Source organism: Heterocephalus glaber, unplaced genomic scaffold, assembly GCF_053883595.1.
Source record: "Heterocephalus glaber isolate CG9 unplaced genomic scaffold, H.glaber_assembly_v1.0 deba00000621, whole genome shotgun sequence".
Classification (NCBI taxonomy): domain Eukaryota; kingdom Metazoa; phylum Chordata; class Mammalia; order Rodentia; family Bathyergidae; genus Heterocephalus; species Heterocephalus glaber.
Genome location: NW_028258153.1, coordinates 21,924,580 through 21,945,343, shown reverse-complemented (window position 1 = coordinate 21,945,343; position 20,764 = coordinate 21,924,580). Strand labels below are relative to the sequence as shown.

The following is a 20,764-nucleotide window of genomic DNA, read 5'->3' as shown; positions in this document are numbered from 1 at the left end:
ATTGGTGTAGGAAAAGATTTCATGAACAAAACCTCAGTTGCCCGTGAACTAGCACAAACAATCAACAAGTGGGATCTCTTCTTATTAAAAAGCTTCTGCGCAGCAAGAGAAACCACCAACAGTGTGAAGAGACAACCCACAATGTGGGAAAAATTTTTCACCCGCTGTTCCTCAGACAAAAGTCTACTATCTAGAATATATAAAGAACTTTAAAAAATTAGACCCCCCCAAATTTAAAGACCCAATCCAAAAATGGGCATCTGAAATAAACAGACATTTCTCTGATAAAGAAGTAGAAATAGCAATAAACATATGAAAAAATGTTCAACATCACTGGTCATTTGAGAGATGCAAATGAAAACAATGCTGAGATTCCACCTCAACCAAGAAAGAATGGCTACTATCGTGAAATCAGCCAGTAATAAATGCTGCCGGGCCTGTGGGGAAGAAGGAACTCTGCTTCACTGGCGGTGGGAGTGTAGACTGGTATAACCATTGTGGAAATCAGTATGGAGATACCTCAGAGAACTAGGATAGGAAGTCCCATTTGACTCAGCTATTACCCTGCTGGAAATCTTCCCCAAAAGATTTATGATTTAAAAGTCATACCACAGCGATATATGTGCACGCATGTTCATAGCGGCACAGATTGTAATAGCTAAAACTTGGAAACAGCCCAATTGTCCATCAACTGGAGACTGGATAAAGAAAATGTGGGTTTTTAAAAAAGTAAAATGGAGTACTACTCAGCCATAACAATGAGAAATTAGAGACATTTATAGCTAAATGGATGCATATTTAGGCGATAATCTTAAGTGAAATAAATAGGACACACATGTATAAATATTGAATAGTTTCTCTGGTGTGAAAAACTGAAAGTGTAAATAAGGATTAAAATGAATAATTGATAATGTGAAATAAGAAAATTTCCAAAAGGGAGAGGGATGTGGGAGGGGTAGGGGAAATGAAAGAAGGGAATGGAATATGAGAAAATGGAAAAATGGAATCAAAGCCTTTGTAAATAGGGAGGGGAGGAGAGGTTGAAGGGAGGGCAGGGGAATGGGGGCAAAAATAAGAACCAAGAGAGTTTAATTTACGTAAATGTGCAAATTTCCAATGTTGATTGTCATTATATTGTGTACCTAAAATGTATCAATTAATTAATTTTTAAAAATTTAAACCAAATACACAATTTATGATCATAAATCTTAAATATTTTCTATGACCTTGCCAGTTTGTTTGTTACAGTCATTAATGAAACTGTCTTTGTCAATGAAAGTTATTCCTGTTTATCTATTTTTCAGGTACCTAGAATGAGAGAACATTGGGTGTCATCTTTTTAAGACAATCTTTTTTAATTTCAATAGAAAATTTAAAATAATAATTTTAAAAAATAAGTGATAAGTTTAATGAAAATACATTCCCAATTACTTTTTTTTAAAAAACTATACTTGAAGGATAGGAATGTCACTCAGTTGTACCAAGTTTTCCCAGCACATGTAAGCCCCAGGGTTGTGTGTGTATGTGTGTAAAATTTAACTATTTTTTCAAATCAGTACTATTATACTGTATATTGCAATACTGAAACATTTTGTCCATTTCTACATTATAGTATGTGTTACTTTACTAAGACAAACTAGATATATCAGTATTTACTATATTTACAAAGAATTCATTTATGACACTGTTGCATACATCATAAAAATAGCTCTGCCAGGAATGTAACCCAGTGGTGTAGCATCTGTCTGGCAAGCATGAGTCCCTGAGCTCTATTCCTGGTACAAAAACAAAAGGGCCAGGGATTTAGCTCAGTGGTTTTGCCGCCTGCTGCGCAAGCGCAAGGACCCGAGTTCAATCCCTGGTATCAAAAAAAAAAAAGGTCTACACACTGATTGTTGACATTTATCTTCTTCTAGAAGCTATGTATTTGACTAATGCCACACAGCCTTAGTAGTCAGCAGGATTTGGCAAGGGAATACATTAAATACAGGACACATAGTTCATAGGCTTATTTTATGATAATTACCCAAAAAAGTCAAATGTAAAGGAGTGCAAGAGAGATTAATTGGACACTAGAGGCTCAAGGAATCCAGCTGAGGGCCTAGATTCCAGCAGCGTCCTACACAAGTCCAGCTAAAGGCTTAGAGTCCAAGGCAGTATCCTCTACGAGTCCAGCCAGTGGCCTAGAGCCCAGAGCAGTGTCTCATGCATGTCTGTATTGAGGATCTGCACCTGGAAGGCCCAAAGGCCAGTGGTGGAAGCCAAAAACCCTGTGCTGGTGAGATGAAGGACTTGTGGCATGAAGCTGAGGGATCCACATTGGAGCCAGGAAGTGATGCTCACAGTGAAGATCAGAGATCTCCTGACAAAAACAGCAGCCATTCCCAGCAACAGTGAGGCTCTGAGCTCCTCCTCTGATGACAACAGCCTAATTTGCATCAGGAAAACCATCCGCAGTGAGCTTCTCCCAAAAAAATCAACAGGCCATCATCTTCACCTCCAGTTCTCTTTTTATGGCTAGTGACAACAATCCTCAGGTGGATCCTCCACACACAGACCACACTGATTCAGTTCAGCTGGGTGTTACAAGTTGACCATTAGTCCACCACAAGTACTTTACACTGTGTTGCACAGTTTGGAGAAAAATTTCACTGTATAGCACACACTGTATTTCATTTCAGCCTTACATTTACATGAAATACGTAGGGTTTGTTAATTTTATTTCAAAGTATAGACAAATTTCAAAGTATACACACATTTTGATCAACTTTTCTTCACAAAATTTTTATGATATAGCCAAGTATAAATATTATTTTTCTATCTTTTGCTGAAGACACTAAATTATGGGGAATAACTGACATCTTTTTTATATTGCATATTTAATATTTGGAATTGAAATGATACATATAGAATCACTTGGAGGTAGTTTTCTGATACTTAGTCAAGTAATTTTTATATTTGAGATTATCTAAGCCACAATCGTTATAGAATTCTTAAATTTCTGTAGTTGCCCGAGCTTGCAATAAATCTGCTGACAAAAGGTCCTACAGCATTTGCTTTCAAGAAGAAAGAAGCAGAAATGCACTGAGTTCCTTGTTATAAGAGGAATTATATTCACCTATAAAATATTACTTGAGGGGCAGGGATTTAGCTTAGTGGTTCTGCCGCCTGCCTCGAAACCACAAGATCCCCGGTTTGATCCCTGCTACCAAAAAAAAAAGTCATTTAAAAAAGTTATCTAATGACTTGCTACCTAGCAACATGGACTTTTTTCTTGAGACAGAGTCTCGCTATGTAGTTCAGACTAATCTTGAATTCACTATGTAGCCCAGCCTGGTCTCAAACTTGCAGCAATCCTCCTGTCTCAGTCTCCCAAGTGTTGGGATTACAGGCTAGTGTCTCCACCCTTGGCACAACGTGCACTTTTTAACTTGCTTGCTTTTCCCCAGGCTATGCAGCATTTAGACTGTCAACACTGCTGAAAAGTAAAGATGTTTGTCACCTTATATATATTCACTTAGTTCCAAAAAATGATAATGAGTGCTAGATACTTTATATTTATCAAGTAATCTTTACATCTATCCTAGATACTGAATATCCCAATTTTATGAAAAAAAAAATAAACTCAAAGATTAAATACCTTGCCCAAGACCATATATCTAGGAAGCAAGGAACATAGAATGTAAACTTTTACTCCAAAGTCTTTTTTTATTGTTGTTTGGTTTGTTTGTTTTTTGGTACCGGCAATTGAACTCAGTACTTTGTGGTTTCCAAAGTCTGTTTTACAATGAGATTTAACGCTTTTTTTGGTACGGGGGATAGAACTTGGGACCTTTCTCTTGCAAGGCACATGCCATGCCACTGAGCTGAATCCCCAGCCACAGATTTAACTCTTTTAACCATTTATGAGCCAGGCATGGTAGTGTGCACCTGGAATCCCAGCACTCCAGAGACTGAGGCAGGGGGATCGCCATGAGTTTGAGGACAGTTTGGGCTACATAGTGAGATAGTGAGTTCAAGGCCAGCCTGCACTACATAGCAAAACCCTGTCTCAAAAAAGCAAACCAAACAAACAAAATCAATTTATAAACTATCAAAATTCACCATAAGGAAGATCATACTTCCTCCCAACTTAGAGACTTCATGTAAGGGACTATGGTATATAGATTAATATATTAACAGGGGAACTAGTTTAATTCATCCAAAGTAGCATCAGTACTTTTATTTTCAACTCATCTTGATTGTTGAGATTCCTTGCAATAAAACATTTAAAGATGTTATAAAGATGTAATAAACACGGGGGCCTCACTTATTATTTCTAATATCTTTCCATAGGTAATTTAAGATTTCCTGTATGTAAAATCACATAGCCTTAGAACAAGGATTTAGCTCAGTGGTTCTGCTGCCTGCCCCAAAAGCGCAAGGACCTGAGTTCGATCCCCGGTACCAAAACAAGCAAACAAAATCACATACCCTTAAATAATGATAGTTTTATTTCTTTTCATTTCTCATACTTCTAATTTTTTTCTTTGCATTTGCACTGGATCCAATATAATGTCACATGGGAGTGATAATGAGTATTCTTGGTTTATTCTGCCTTTTTAAAGAAATTTTGCTAAAGGTCCCTATTTAGAATAATTTGTTAAATCTTTCAGTTAATATTTATCAAGTCTGGAAAATTATCTTATATTTTAATATGCTGAGTTTTTCATTATGAATGAGGATTGAATTTTATTATATGATTTATGTACATATATTAAGATAATTGAGCTTCTCTGGTTTTTCTACTAATGTGCAGAGTTACATTAGGTTCCTATTAAATTACCCTGGGAAAGGCTGGGCATTTAGCTCAGTGGTGCCACACCTGCCTCGCAAGTGCAAGGTCCTGAGTTCAATTCCCCGTTACAAAAAAAACAAAACAAAACAGACCTATTTCAGGAGAGACTGTTAGTTGCTTAGCTAATGTCCATTTCTTACATTTTCCTACTAAAAGATTATATGTTGCTTTTGATGGCAATGTGACCAGCTGAAGCCCTACATTTCTTGGTCATTATTGAAGGTAAGAGTGACCAATGAGATACAAGTTAAAAATCACTGAATTTCTACAAAATATCTTTAAAAGTGTCCTCCTTTAACACCAGGAAGAAAATTCCCTTTCCCTTTGTTCTTCTTTAGTCTTCCAGGAATCAGATGTTAACACTAGAGCTGAAGTAGCCATCTGGGACCAGGAGGAAAAGCCCAAGAGAACTGCATCCTTCTATGGACCACTGAACAAATGCCACACCAAATCCCAATGTAACACCTTGTAGAGACCAGGGAAGGGGACATTATCAGGGCCTCTGCCTTGGGCCCTGGCCTGTGAGCCACCACAGCACAAGGCGAATTCAAGAATAGAGAGCAACGAGACTTAGAGTGGAGAGGTTGAGTCTTGGGTCCTGGTCAGTGCTGCTGATGGCAGCAAAGACAAAGGCCCCCAAGAACATCCAGTATTTATTGGATACAATTGTGAGAAGGAATAGGGAGCTATGGAGCTTTGAAGTCATCTAGTGAATTACTGCCAAACACCTGGCATGATGGCGCCAGGCAGGGCAGTCAGGGAGTAGGGACTGCTTATCTTGCTAGGATAGAAGAAACTGGTACTGGGACCAGGCGCAATTAGCAAGCAACCCACAAGGTCAGTGAGAAGCGATGGTTCAGGGGAAAGGATTTTAATTGGGGTCACACTGACCTCAGCTGCATGTAACTCAGCAGAGTTCTGCCACTTCACAGGCCAGGACTTAGGCCTTGGTGACAGCCATTAGTAAAGGAGCAATACTAGCCAAACTGCTAGCTGACATGCCCATTTGAGTCATGCAGGGCTTCAGTCTGACTCCTGATGTAAAGCAATATAGTCGAATTGTAGAAGGTTAGAAGCATGTGCCACTCACAGCCCGCTAGTACTGGGCAGGGATGTTTCCTATAACACCTATTTGTGGACTTCAGGTTATTTAGAAGAAAGTAAATCTCTGTCTTTTTTAATGCCACTATTTTAGGCTTTCTTTGTACCAGTAGGCAAATGTAATTCCTACCTGGTACCCTTGATCAAGAGAGTGTAGTGCAAGCTATGCTATGTGACTCTCAGGGTACATTGTAAAACTGCCATGCCCTTTCACTTCATTTTCTTGGAATGCTAGCTCTTGGAACCCAGCAACCATGCTGTATATAAGGAAGACTATACCATCCCATTTAGAAAGACCAAGTTTGAAGGCAAGAGGTAGGTGTTTGATGTTGACAATACAGCTGAAGGCCCAGCCAACAGCCAGCATCAACTTTATCCCTCAGCCATTGAGTCACCATCAGCCTTTGAATCGTCCAGCCCAAGGCAAGAATATTGTAGAGCAGAGTTAAGTCATCCTTTCTTTGCCTGCCCAAATTTCTAATCTGCAGAATGTGTGAGCACAATAAAATAGTATTTTGCATACTAAGTTTTAAGGTGGTTTATTATACAATAATATTATTTAGAATAAGAAAACTATGGGAACCTTTAGAAGAATGTTGTGATAGATACAACTTCATAGTTTTTTAGTCTTTGAGGATACTGATATTGTAAAGAGAAACAAACCAAATTCATTTATCCTCATGATGGTGGGATAGGGCATCATGGCTGATTGCAAATTGTGCCTGCTCCCCGAATCCATTTTCCAGAGCACTTAATGCTAAACACATGAATTCTAGTGAGAAAGATTTTCTAGCTGAATATTGCCATTGATTATGGTCTTGCCTGTGGAAAGTGAGAAAAAAATGATAGGAAACTTTCATGTTACTGGCTTAAAAGAAAACTGCTCTTTTTTTTGTTTTGTTTTTTGGTACCAGGGACCAGACTCAGGACCTTGCACTTGTGAGGCAGGTGGCAGAACCACTGAGCTAAATCCCAGGCCCTGAAACTGCTATTCATTTCCATTCTTTCTCCCTTCCTGTAAGCTGGTTGACAACAATATTCTAGGGGATGAAAGAACAGTTAGAGAGGACGTGGGGTCTATGAATCTCATTGTAGAATGAAGTTGCCCTATTATCTGAATAGCTTATTTACCTTTAGGCTATTTTTTTTTATTTGCTTGAATTCTTTTATTGGTACATTTTAGGTATACAATACGTTTACATTTATCATTGGGTGCTTGTACCTGTACATGATGTATCTTGGTTCTTATTTTTTCCCCATTACCTGTGCACCCTTCACCCACCTTTAGGCTATTTTGAGAGAATAAAGATTATTGACTTATCCACTATGGTTTTTGGTATCTGTTATAAATGATTTTTGTTTTTGGAGACAGGGTCTCGCTATGTAGTTCAGGCTGGCCTCTCACAGTGATCTTCCTTCCTCAGCCTCCTGAGTGCTGAGATTACAGGTGTGAGTCACCACACCCTGCTGTTATAAATGATTTTAACTGCTCCCTTAATTTATATAGGTAGTTAAGGACAAGATTAGAGAGCTAGAAAGATAATAAATCACGTTTGTCATCCACCAAGATACCACTTCAAAGCAAAGAGTAAATCTAGAACTAAAGGGGAAAAAAAAAAAGTTGCTCTTTTCATTATTCATATGCTGACTCAGCCGGTGAGGTAAAGATCACTCAGGTATCTGAAATTTGTAATCCATTCTAAAACCTCTGTTGTTTTAACAACTGATTGATGAGAAAATTTAAAGTGCATAAAATATTACATGAAATATCTTATTTGGACATTTTACTATACCCTAGTCAAGTAGAATAATTGGTTCTCTTTCTGTCTCTTCCTTTTCTTATGATAAACTATTTGTAACATAAAGTTTAACATTTAAATCATTTTAAAATAAGCAATTAATTAGCATTCATATTGTTGTACAACTGTCACCATTATCTATGTCCACAACATTTTCATCAAACAATAGCCTCTCATTTTACTCTCAACTGGTGGTTCTTTTTTATATATATAATAAAATGCTTTTTCAATATTCACCAAAACATGAGAAAAAATTTTTTGTGGAATAGAATGGGGTAACTGCAAGATTTTTGCAACACCATTTCAAAATATTTCAAAAATATTCACATAAAGGTATATTCTTTATAGAGGGTGCTTGATTTCTCATTTGGAAATGAAAAACAGGTTGAGAAAAAAACAGATTTTTTTTAAGTTGTTCATCTTTCTTCACTAAATTTATACTGATACAGGCTTTTGATTTAGTCATAGGAATAGAATGATCAATACACAAAGACCTTTCCTCCTGTATTAAACCCAGTATAATAAAATAGGAAAAATGAAATTTGTAACAAAAAATTCAAGAATGTTTAAAAATTGTGTAGCATTTTCTTTAGTCATTTTTGAGTAGACTGCTTAACATGTCAAACTGTCTAAGAAATAAATCTAGATCTCAGATTTATTTTTTCTTTACTGTATTGCTTATTTTATTACAGTTAACATTTAGATATATGAAAAAGTAAAACCCTATCATTCATACTTGTATTCATTTACCCCTGCAACTCTAGATCTCATCATTTTATTTCTAAATAAACTAATAGTTATTAATCCACTTTACTACTCAAGCAAAAGTAATAAATCAAATGAATATACTGTAAATGTCAAAACTAGTATCTAAAAGGGCCGAGGATTTAGCGCAGTGGTGCCACGCCTGCCTTGCAAGTGCAAGGTACCAAATCAAAAACAAAAACAAAAACACTAGTATATAAAAACCTGAAAACACAGTGCCATATGTATTCTTAGGAATCTATTAGCATAGTTTAATGTCAAAAAACAGTACACATTCTTTGATTATTACTGTGGAAAATGTAGAGGAAACTGATATGTGTGATAGTACAGCAGACACGGGTAGAGACTACACAAAATGTTTTCTTTTTTGATTCTTGTAGTATTATATCACGGTAAGAAATGTTTCTTAGCCAGGTGTAGTAGTGCAAGCCTATGGAGGTTGAGGCAGGAGGATCAAGGCCAGCCTGAAACTACAAAGTGAGACCCTGTCTCAGAAAACAAAACAAAACAAAAAGAAATATTTCTTTTTTTTTTTTTTTGGTACTGGGGATTGAACTCAGGTCCTTGCACTTGCAAGGCAGGCGGTGGAACCACTGAGCTAAATCCCCAGCCCAAAAAGAAATATTTCTTGATGCATAAAAAGTAGAGATGTCAGATCTTACTTTAGCTTGAATTCAGGGCAAAAGTGACCTTCAAGCAAGCTGCTTTTTTTTTTTTTTTAAAAGAAAAGTTGCTTCTTTAGGATAAGAAATGTCTTCCAATCTAAAACTTTTCTTTTCCTCAAATATATGTAAAAAGACAGGAATTTAAAAAGAGGAAATGCTGATTTTAAATAAAAATTTTGTGTAATTTTTTCTTCTTGATTAAAGAATTTTTCTCTACCATAGATTGTGGAAGTCTTAACTTTCAATTAACTACCCAGTGACTATGGGAAGTTCATTATAGATGAAAGTAAAGTGGTTTTCTTTCATGTTCAACGTCATTTTAATTACTGTGTTCTCTGTGTGTATGTCATTTATGCATTGCTTTGGGCAAGATATCACAAGGTTTAAGACAACAAATATAGTTTTTAATCTTGTTACATTCCTGCTTTAAAACCTCTAAGTTTACACAGAATTAAATCTGAACTATTGAGCCAGTATTTAGGGAACCACTGTGAGCTGGTTGCAACCTATATCCTCCCAACGTGATCTTGCTGCTTCTACCCCAGGTAGACTAGTTAGGTAAGTCATGGTCTCCTCAAAATGCAGGAGCCAAGCTTTTATCTAAGGCATTTTTTTTCAGAATTTTTCTTTTTTTTCTAGAGGCCAGAATTCTAATATTCCTTTGAGGCTTTGCTCAGCCACACTCTCCAATAGAAACTTTTAAAAAACATAGTGGTTTCTTGGTGATATCTCTGTGCAACTCTCCCTTTTAAACAAACCTCCTCTTTGAAGATTTCCCCTATTTTTCTTTTCCTATCTTTATCTTATGCTTATCTGCCTCTCAAGTTCTGCATGTTCAAGAGGTTGTTAGAATAGGTTTTGAGTAGAAAGTACATGGTGTTAATATGACTAGCTGGTATGATTTTGCTTCTCTTTTTTAACTAGTCAGCCCTGTGACCTTTTGTGCCAGTTATTTAAACTTTCTGACTCACGGTTTTCTAATCTATAAAATAAAGAGAATTCCATCGGCTTTGCAGTATTCATTTGAGATATAAGCTATGAAGCACATGATACTATGTACATAGTAGGTGTTTCACAGATGATTGTTAAATATGCTTGATTTTTAGCTCCCATTCTACTGGTATCCACCAATAGGCAGTCTTGTGTTAGTAAATTTTGCACATTTAGAAGTAGATTACATTCTTGAAGTTCATATTATATCAAGTAAGTTGGATCTATTTGCCTCTCTTGGGGATCCTAAAGACCATTTTATATGACTACAATATTCTAGCAGCAGAGATTCTAAACTAGAAGCTATCAATTGGGTAAAATTTGCAACTCCCTACTCAGGGATATTTGGCCATATCTGGAGACATTTCTGATTGTTACAAATGGAAGATGGTACTGGCATTTACCCTATAGAAGCTAGCAATGCCTTATTCTACAGTGCTAAGGATAGCTCCCTGCAACAAAGATGTAGTTAACCCAAAATGTCAATAATGCTGAATTTGAGAAGCCCTGTTTTAAATTCATCAATTTATAGACTCTGAAAAGGCAGCACAATTTGATTTAAAAAAAACCAAAAACAAACAAAAAGCCTAGAAACATGGAGTTCTAGATTCTAGTTTCAGTTTCATCAACTGCAAATTGGGCTATAGAGCACATGAATCACTTTGCTTTTTAGTCATCATTTAACTTATTCCCCTAGCCACTGTGTTTGTATGAAAATTACTTCTTGAGCTTCATTGTCCAATGCAGTAGTCATTAACCGCATTTGACTATTTTTAAAATCCAAAAAATTCATTTCTCAAGCCATATTTCAATTGTACAATGGCTACTTTTGGCTAGTCCCTACTGTATTGAACTGCATAGATGTGGAATATTTCTATCACTACAGAAAGCTTTGTTTGATGGTGCTGTTCAGAAGGCATAGTCAGATGCAGGATTATGCCTTCATTTGTTTTAAATATTAAAAATGGGGGTATTATAGTGAGACCCTATCCAAAAAAGGAGGTATCAGGCCTTTCCCCAACACACAGGTCTTTGTCTCTGGAGCCTGCCAATGTAGGATCCATGACCAGGCACTCTCTCCTCTGCTCTGGAGGCCCAGCAGCTCTACTGCAGTGTTGCTATGTGATCCCAGGTGATGGGAGAACCCTAGGGAGGATAGTGGGCATGATCCCAGAAGACAAGAAATGCAACTGTTGACATGCAGGGATTTGGCCATTACTTTCTCTCTAGAGGACTAGTGCCAGGGGCTGATCAGACCCCCAGATACCTATAGTGAAGATGATTGAATAAAAGAAAGAGATAGAGACAATATTCAAGGTACAAGAGGGGACCAGGCGAAACCTGCCTTTAGTGGACAGGCTTGAGAACTCTGCAGTGGACCCACTTTTATTATTCAGCAAGACGTGCAGGGGAAGGAGTACTATAAGAGTAGGGTAGTAAAATAGGGAACAAATTTAGCATCTCAAAGGGAACAAGTTAAGGTCTTTCACCATACCTGGATGTCTGCATTTTATATTGCCCTCAGCAGATGCTATCTTGCCTTAGGAACACTATGATTATGGCTTTCCCACACAGCCAACAAGTCTGTAACCTTTTGCATGCTTCTCTGTTCCTGGGAAAGTCAACACTGGACCTTTGGACTGGCTGGTCCTCAACAGACTGGAAATACCTGGAACCTGCTCAGCAGAATTTGTATAGGGATGTGATGTTAGAGAATATTGCCTGAGAAAGAAACCTAAGAGAAGGAAAAAACCAAACGTGTAAAATGGCTGGTTTTCAACAGCCAGGATAAACAGACCACCTAATGGGCTGGGGATTTAGCTCAGCGGTTTTGCCACCTGCTGTGCAAGCCCAAGGACCCGAGTTCAATCCCTGGTACCAAAAAAAAAAAAAAATAGATCACTTAGTCCTTTAGCCCTATCATAAGGCTTGGCCCAAATCACAAGGCCAGAATATTTGCACAGGATGATGGCACCAACTACAAGAGAAACTCAGCAGTTTCTAGGATAAATGGTCATGACCACCTGGTGGTCCAAGTTTCATGCAGAAGAAACATCTTTTGGAATCATGCCTCTGGACAATAGAAACATTAATCCATCCCAGTAAATGGACATTAATCCATCCCAGTAAACCCATGAAAGTTCACCGCTTTATTTGCTCTGGGAGCAGCCTGATTCCCCTGTTCTTTTCTTTTCTTTCTTTTTTTTTTTTTGGTACTGGGAATCTGAAATCACTGACTCACACTTGCCAGGCAGGTGCTGTACTGCTGAGCTACATTCCCAGCCCCTGATCCCCCTTTTCTTCCCCCCGCTTTCTTGATCATTACTAGTTCCCTTCCCCTGAAGCCCCTTTCTCACCTCCCCCATTAGAGCTTTGCCTGGATATTTGCTTTTTTTTTTAAGTTGGTAATTAATTACATGACCTCTACAGTAACATCTAGTTCTTTGGATCTGGTATCCTAAAGGAGCATACGCATGGTAATTTGCTTTAATAAAAAGAATCTGTACTGTAAACAGGTGGCTAAGTAGTATTGATATCACCCACATTCTAATCAATGTAGTCATAATCAGAGTGTTTTCATGTGCCTGTCTGGCACTGCAGCTTAGACAACTGTATGATATCTACTAAAAAGAACTGACAGTATTTCCAGTGTCCAGAAGCTTGGAAGACCTGGTTTATTAAGAAGTAAATAGCTGATGGGGCTGGGGATTTAGCTCAGTGGCGCTGAACCTGTCTTTCAAGTGCAAGGCCCTGAGTTCCATCCCTGATACGAGTGGGAGTGGGGGAGAAAGAAATAGCTGAACAAACAAAAACAAAAAAACCAATAATCATTCTTAGATCCATAAGAGAAGTGAGAGCACAGGGCAAACTACAGCCACTCAAACTGGGAGGGAGGAAGGAAGTGTAGAGAAATACAGAGGTATAACTTACCAAAGCAGAAACCTCCACAGGAACTCTGGTTAGGGTAGGAAAATCTGAACCATAATTAGAATTGCTGGCTGCTCAGTGTGGACATGTGTACCAGTCCAGTTTAAGTCTCCAGGGTGTGGGACCTACTTTTTTTTTTTTTTAGTACCAGGGATTGAACTCAGGACTTTGCGTGTACGAGGCAGGTAGCAGAACCACTGAGCTAAATCCCTGGCCCACCTACTTATTTTTTTAAGAGATTTACCTCCGAAAGTTTGATTGGATTCTTAAAGTAAACAACTGAGAAAATTCCCTAGTTGCTTCCAGCAAGGAGTTGAAGGAAAGGAGCAATTTTGAAATAAGGAGGGGATTCTGATTTCCCTAACAAGGCCTGTCCTTAAGAGAAACTGTTTTACCAGAACCTATATTATTGAGATTTTTATCGAAGTCCAGCCAATGTTGGGAAAGGGAGATATCCCACTCAAGCTAGCTCTAGACTTCCATGTGAGAACTCTACCTAAAGTGGGGAAGAACTGAGAATAAGCATTTTTGAATTCACCATTGGCAGGCACAGGCTCACCAAAAGACTATGTAGCATCACAGAACTATAGAAAGGTTTTTCTCCAGGCACCACCACATTGCTAACGACCTATTTACTGAAGTTCTTTGCAACCAGTACATCATTTCCAGCTATCAAGAAAAAATTACAAGCCATATTAAAAGGCAAAAAGCAATTTGAAGAGACAGAGCAATGATCAGATCTGGACTCATATATGAGAGGGATGTTGGAATTACAGACTGGGAAGTTAAAACAACTATGATTAATATACTTAGGGTTGTAGTGGTTAAAGTATGCAGCAAGCAAGAACTGATGGGCAATGTGAGCAAAGAGAGGGAAATTCTAAGAAATAAAAAGAAATGCTACAGACCAAAATTATTGTAACAGAAAATAATGCTCATTAGTGGGCTGAATGGAGTTTAGTACACTAAACATGGTTGATGAAAAAATTTGAGCTTGAAGATATGTCAATAGAATCTTCCAAGTCAGGTGTGGTGGCAAATGACTGTGATCCCAGCACCTGAGAGGCTGAGGCAGGATGATCCTGATTTCGAGGCCAGCCTGGACTTTAGGGAGACTCTGCCTCAAAAAACTAACAAAAAATTTCCAAAGCAAAGAAAAAAATTTAATAAAATGAACCACAATATCCAAGAACAACAGTGTAACTAGAAAACTTGAATCTTGAAAAGCCATAACTACTCCATAAGTTTTCAGTTCTGTCCAGTGGAGGCTGGATTCTACTCTTAGTGGAATTATTTGTTTCAGGTTGGCTTGTTGCCCCTAGTGGACATGGTGTGTGCAGACTGTTATACAAGATGACACTCTCCATTAAGTTAATCTAATTAGTTTTACTTGTTCTGAATCATGGTGAAAACGAAACCCTAAAAATATAATTTACTTCCTTAAGTAATTCTATGGGGAGATAATGCCCTGACCCAAAGATTCATATTCCAATTGCTTTGGCAGATACATTTTTATTGTCAATTAATTTAGTGGCATTCTGAGATTCTATCTGTGATATAAACTGAAAATTATTGAGCTGAAGTGAAATTCCTAATCCTGCCATCAAGTAAAATGCTGAGCACAGTCTGGGCCAGTGGACTCAGGCAAGACTATTTACATTAATGTGGAGGTCTTTTATTATGAAAATCAGACCAGAAATATGCTACTTTTTTTGTTTTTTGTTTTGGTACTGGGGATTGAACTCAGGACCTTGTGCTTTTGAGGCAGGCAGCAGAACCACTGAGCTAAATCCCCAGCCTGAAATATGTTCTTAATATATTAGTCCAGGTTATTTTAGAAGCTGCTAGGTCACAGTCTCATAAAGAAAGTGTGTTCTCAAGTTTTTGTGTTTTCCCTGCATGCTGAGGTTATTGCTTTGGGTCTCATGTCATCTTGAAATCACCTTTAATTGCTCACCATCTGGCTGTGACTCTGTGTATGTACTGTGCATCCAGAGCTCTAAGGTATACTATAGTCTCACTTGATTTCAAGCCAACTTTAAAACACTGACAACTGGTGATTGCACTAACATCCAATCTTAGGTTTCAAAAGGGAAGATTTTTTTTTTAAGACTTAACTAACATTTATCTCAAAAACATCCCCAACACAAGGACTGATGCTAATTTGTGCACCATTGAGCAAGTCAAAACCTAGTCAGAGCAACTTTACTCATCCAAGGCAGGCCAAATGGGTGGTGTCTCCAGTTTACCAAGACTAAGACCTAAGCTGTGCCAAATGCCTGCAATTGTGTTTTTATACTCCAATGCTTAAATATTCTCCAGTATCAAAATTGAGAAAGTCAAAGAAGTACCCAATATTAGATCACCACCCATCATATGCCTTATTTTCTCTTCAAAAGGAAATGGATATGTACTTTATAAGGAGATATATGGAGTAAGTGTAGTTGACTGAGGGCTGATATATCTAAGCCATAGCAACCCTTTGAAGATGGCAGAACTCTGATAACGTGAGATAGTTGTTTTTGTTTTTTGAGATGGGGGTCTTTCAAGCCCTCTTGTGAAGCTTTGACATGTTGAGTTTAATTTGCCTGCTAGACAACCAAGGAGAAATATTGAATGTAAAATGTAACTTCCTTATAAAATATTGAAGGCATAATTTGCAAGCAATTACTGTCAAGTCTGTCATGGTGGTGTGAAAGCAGCTGACAACAGTAAAGCAATGGGCATGGCTGTGTTCGAATACAAATTTCAAACATTAAAGCTTGAATTTCTTCTAATTTTCATGTCAAAAATTTTGTAATTTTTTCACAACTTTTTGATTTCTCTTACGCAAGTTTCAAGTAGTGAGGTTTGTAAAGCCTAAACATTTAGTCTCCGGCCCTTTATAGGAAGTTTGAAGAATTCTTACAGTTGAAATAAAATGGGACATTAGTCGATCAGTTTCAAAGCTGATTGGTAGGTACTGAGGCTTTATTCCACTATTTACTCGCTCGCTCGCGCGAGAGTGCGTGTGTGTGTGTGTGTGTGTGTGTGTGTGTGTACCAAGGTCCTCTAAACATATTTGTGCTCAAAAAGTGATTACTCTTACGCGTTTGTCCTCCCCTAAACAAAACAAAACCCTTTGAAAGTTGTAAACCCAGGCTGTAAAATCCGTTTTTCTGGTTGGTTTTTTTTCGGTACCGACGATCGAACTCAGGACCCTGTGCTTGCCAGGCAGACGTGGCGCCACTGAGCTGCATCCCCAGCCCCCAAATCCGTTTGTCTTTTTTACTTTTTCTGAAAAAACGAAACCCCTTCGAAGTCTGCAGCGGTGGTGAAAGAAACCCTTTGAATTTGACATTGACAGAGAAAATACCAGACACAAACACGATTAAGGAAAAGGATATTTTTCTTAGGGTTGTGTTATTTTTGCACGTTACTACAAATTCGTTGGCCCACCCCCATTCCTACTAGGAAATCAAAACGAAGTCCCCTCTAGCTGTCACCAGAGGGATCCTTTCCCTCAGCTGATTCGCGGAAGTGACGCCAGCAGCCGAAAGCTCTGCCCGAAATCCTCACGGGGGCGGGATAGGGCGCTGACGTCCACACATAGGTCCTGACTCGCGCACTCCTACTGCGGCTGCGCAAGTATGCTAGGCGGGGCCTTAGGTCACCTCAACCCCATTCGGTCTGGGCAAGTAAGGCATTCCCTGGCGGACGCCTGAGGGCGGGGTAAATTTTGAGCGGCCAGAACGATTAGCCGAGGCGGCGCCCCGCCCTCCGCCTCTCCCACCCGTCCGCGGGGAGACACGGGGCTGCGCCTGGGGAAGGGGCGAGGGTGCCGAGTTTTACGGCTGCCGGCGGGTTACGCTAGTGCGGTGAGCGGGACGGGCGGCGCGGCGAGGCGTGGGAGTCCCCGGGTGTCAGAGGGCGGTCTCGCGGGAGGTGGCGGAGGGGCTAGGCTTTCTCCTGCGCTCGTTCTGGGCTGCCTGGGCGGCGGGGTCGCGCGGCTCCATTCTGAATCTTTTCTTGGCGACCTGGCACTTATTAGGTGTGCCTGACGCTGGGAGGGCGTTTAAGTCTCCCGCAGCGCTTAGAGGCTTTCACGGGCGCCTTCCCTCCTTCCTCTTCCCGAGGGAGCTGAGGAGAGCTGCCGGGTGGGCGCGAGTGTCTCCCTCGCAGGCCGCATAGTTACGAGGACCGTGTTTCCTCTTCCTTCTCCCCCGCCCTGCCCGCGCCCTGCCAACATTCCCACAGTTTTAAGAAGCGGACTAGGAAACTCTCAGGTTGTGTGTGTTGGGAAGGTATCCCGGAAATGCGTGAGGGCATATGACTCCTGGTCTTTATTCTCGGAATGCATTTAGTGTTGTAAGAACTCAGCTTTAGAGATAGGCCCTGCAGGATTCTAGACGTGATTATTGATGTTACCTATCGTGTTCCTTGCGATGTTTTCATGAAACTTAAGTTTCTGTGAAATCTAAGCAGCGTAAAAGTTTATCCCGTTCATTGTGGCAAAGCAAAGCAGATAAATAATCTCTAGTTTCTGATAAGTCTAGATGTTTAGAATGTGGCCTCTTTTTTTTTTGCGCAAACCTTTGGGTGTTTTTCTCTTTCACAGATTAATTAATTGCCTAGCTACCACTGATGAAGATGTGTCGAAGTAACTGCTGAAACTGCCTTTTATTGACCAGAGACCGTCTATTTGTTGCACTTATTTTTGCTTTCCTTACCGCTTTGAGCTTTACTGTAACGGCCGAGAAACTTGGAAAATAAAATGAACGTGATGTAGTTTTGAATATGATTTTTTGAGAAAATTAAAGTGCCAGAGTCAAAGCCAGAATGGCATCCAGAGAGAGGCTCTTTGAACTTTGGATGCTTTATTGTACAAAGGTAATCGCTTTTCTTTTTATTTCTGTGTTTTAAATACTTTATTATAAAACTTTGTGACTGGCTTTATTTAATGGGTGATGATAGTATATTTATTCTTCCCAGTCACCCCAAACTTAAAAACACGTAAGAGATTTTCTGTTTTTCAGATTTCATTACGTACACATACTGGTAGACCGTGGGGTGTGTTTTTTGATTCTAAAGTGATTTCAGTTATATAAATAAAATTTTATAAATAAGAGAAAAATATTTTTGTTTATGCTTCTTTTCTACAAGTGAGAGCAGGATAAAGACATTTTTGTGAGAAGGGCATTAAGCATTTTTCTCATAAATGACGTTTTAAATTGTATGGATAGGTTATTAACTATGCTTACTATTCGATTGCTGCTGTTAACCACTTATGAGCATTTGATCCTTTGATCCTCATATGTCCTGAGGGTATTGTAATTATCGCCTTTTACTGATGAGGAAACTGATGCTTCAAAAGTCCATGCTTTTAGCCATTATGATTCTCTGTAATTTTTGTTTTTGTCATTCAGAAACAGTTTTCTTTTCTCTCTTTCCTTATGTAAATTTTTAGGTGGTAGCTTTGATTTTAGATTATTGAGAAGGGTGTTCTTTTAAAACATGTTTTTCAAGTGAGGAACCGTATTACTACTTTGAAGATACTGGGATAGGGTCAGAGAAATACTGCTAATCTTTTTGTTGTTGTTGTAGTTGTTGTTTTTGGTACTGGGGATTGAACTTGGGACCTTGTACTTTCGAGGCAGGCACCAGAACCACTGAGCTAAATCCCTGGCCTAATACTGCTAATCTATTTAAGTGTGGGTGGTAAAGTTTTCAAGGCAGGTTCCTTTTATATACTTTCAGATCTTTAAACAGCGAGTATTTCTTTAAGAGTGATTCTATTTATCTGTAATATTACATTTTAGAAAAATTTTAACTTTCCAGTTTGATAGATATTTTAATTACTAAAGCACTACTACACCTTGAAATGTTTAATATGAATTTTTAAAATAGCTTTTAGTCTTGTATAACATAAGGCCAGAAATACCTTTTTAAAAATAGATAACTCTTGCAAAAAAAAGGACATCAAACACTTTTGAAAATAGTCACTAACACGTTAGCCAAAAGTTAAAATGATATTTTAATATTGCCCCTAATTTGAAAACGATTTTTGTTTTGTTTTTTGAGACAGGGCCTCACTATGTACTTCAGACTGGCCTTCAACTCCAGCGATCCTCCTGCCTCAGCCTCCCAAATGCTAGGATTACAGGAGTGTGCTACCACACGATTTATATATTAACACATATTAGTTATACATTATATATAATATTATATATTAGTTATACATTAAACTTACTAGATTTCACTATTTTCATATAGACAAAAGATGAATGCATTTCATTTTTTATTGATTACTTCTGATATTTATAGGTAGATTTAGTATTTAAATGATACTGTTCTTATTTTTTTTTTTTGACACTGTTCTTATTGAAAAGGTAGCATAGTTTACTAGCATACACTGGATTTTTTTTTTTTTTTTTTTTTTTTTTTAAGGTACTGGGGATTGAACTCAGGACCTTGTGCTTGCCAGGCAGGTGCAGCTACACTGAGCTACATCCCCAGTGCTACACTGGATTTTATTATTGACTTTTTTGATTGTTTTGGGTTTTTTTTTTTTTTTCTGAGACAGGGTTCCCTATGTAGTACAGGCTGGTGTTGAATTCACTATGTGGCCCAGGCTGGCCTCCAACTCTTTGATGATCTTCCTGCTTCAGCCTCCCAAGTGCTGGGATTACAGGGATGCACCACCATGCCTGTATTAATTGACCTTTGAGACAGTGTCTTGTTGTCTGTCCTGGAACTCAGGATCTTCCTACCTCAGTCTCCTGAGTGCCAGAATTGAAGGAATATACCATCATGCCAGGTTTGTTGACTCTCAATGTAAATAAGAGTCCTTACTCTCTTTTAAATGTCATTCTTTAGTAATGCAGGTTTTAGTAATCACAGTATTTTTTTGCTGTGCTAGGGATTGAACTGAAGGTCTCAGATGTGTTAAGGAAGTGCTCTGTCATTGAAATAATCAATCTCCAGGCTCTGACCAATTTTTTTTTTTTTTAGTACCAGGGATCGAACTTGGGACCTTGCACTTTGGAAGCAGGCAGTGGAACCACTGAGCTAAATCCCCGGCCTGTCTGACCAAATTTTAAAGCTTGTCTCTTGGACAGAAAGATAAATCCCATTTTTATCTTTAAGATTAAATCATTCGTGTATTTAGTAGTACTTAATTTCTAAAATTGTTTTTAAAGTGTAGTTATTTAAAATTATGATTTTAGGTTTCATTGTTTTATGGATAATGCACCTGTTAGGTAATAACTTTCTCTTTTGCAGACCCCTTGATTCATGGAGGTCTGAATACAGCTCACAGATTGAACTCTTCTACCTAACAAGGATGATTGCCAAACAAGTGTTCTCTGGCCTTGCTAGCCTTACTGCTTCCATTCTAGCAGTTAGCTACTCAAAACCACCTGACTTCTCTCCTGACAAGCTTGTGACTTTTTTTACACCTTTAAAAAAAGTTTTTGCAGTATTGGGGACTAAACCCAGGGCATTCCCACTGAGCTACATCCCACCTCTTTATTTAAAATTTTAGTTTCATTTTGAGAATGAATCTTGCTAAGTTGCCAAGCTGTCCAATTTCATCCTCTTGCCTCAGTCTCCTAGAGTGCTTTGATTACAGGCATGAACCACCGTGCCCAGCTTTTTTTTTTTTTTTTTTAATACTTTTGATGAGTTTTCAGATGACTTCA

The 20,764-nt window shown here is 38.5% G+C and overlaps 2 protein-coding genes across 22 annotated transcripts in view; both read left to right on the top strand.

Moving 5' to 3' along the window:
- Carf (calcium responsive transcription factor) overlaps positions 1-20,764 on the top strand; it is a 172,732-nt gene that overhangs the window by 145,059 nt on the left and 6,909 nt on the right. For 18 of the 19 annotated variants that reach the window (XR_015449103.1, XR_015449101.1, XR_015449097.1 and 15 more), the window contains one exon: positions 17,683-17,954. The gene's annotated coding sequence lies outside the window, so the exon portion shown is untranslated. Of the gene's footprint in view, positions 1-1,304; positions 7,263-17,682; positions 17,955-20,764 lie in introns of those variants that run through there. The other variant, XR_015449093.1, reaches the window with a different exon arrangement.
- Nbeal1 (neurobeachin like 1) overlaps positions 17,765-20,764 on the top strand; it is a 197,697-nt gene continuing 194,697 nt past the window's right edge. For all 3 annotated transcript variants that reach the window (XM_087205830.1, XM_087205829.1, XM_087205828.1), the window contains exon 1: positions 17,765-17,954. In XM_087205830.1, the coding sequence (XP_087061956.1) occupies positions 17,904-17,954 (51 nt within the window). In that variant the 5' untranslated portion in view covers positions 17,765-17,903. The remainder of the gene's footprint in view (positions 17,955-20,764) is intronic.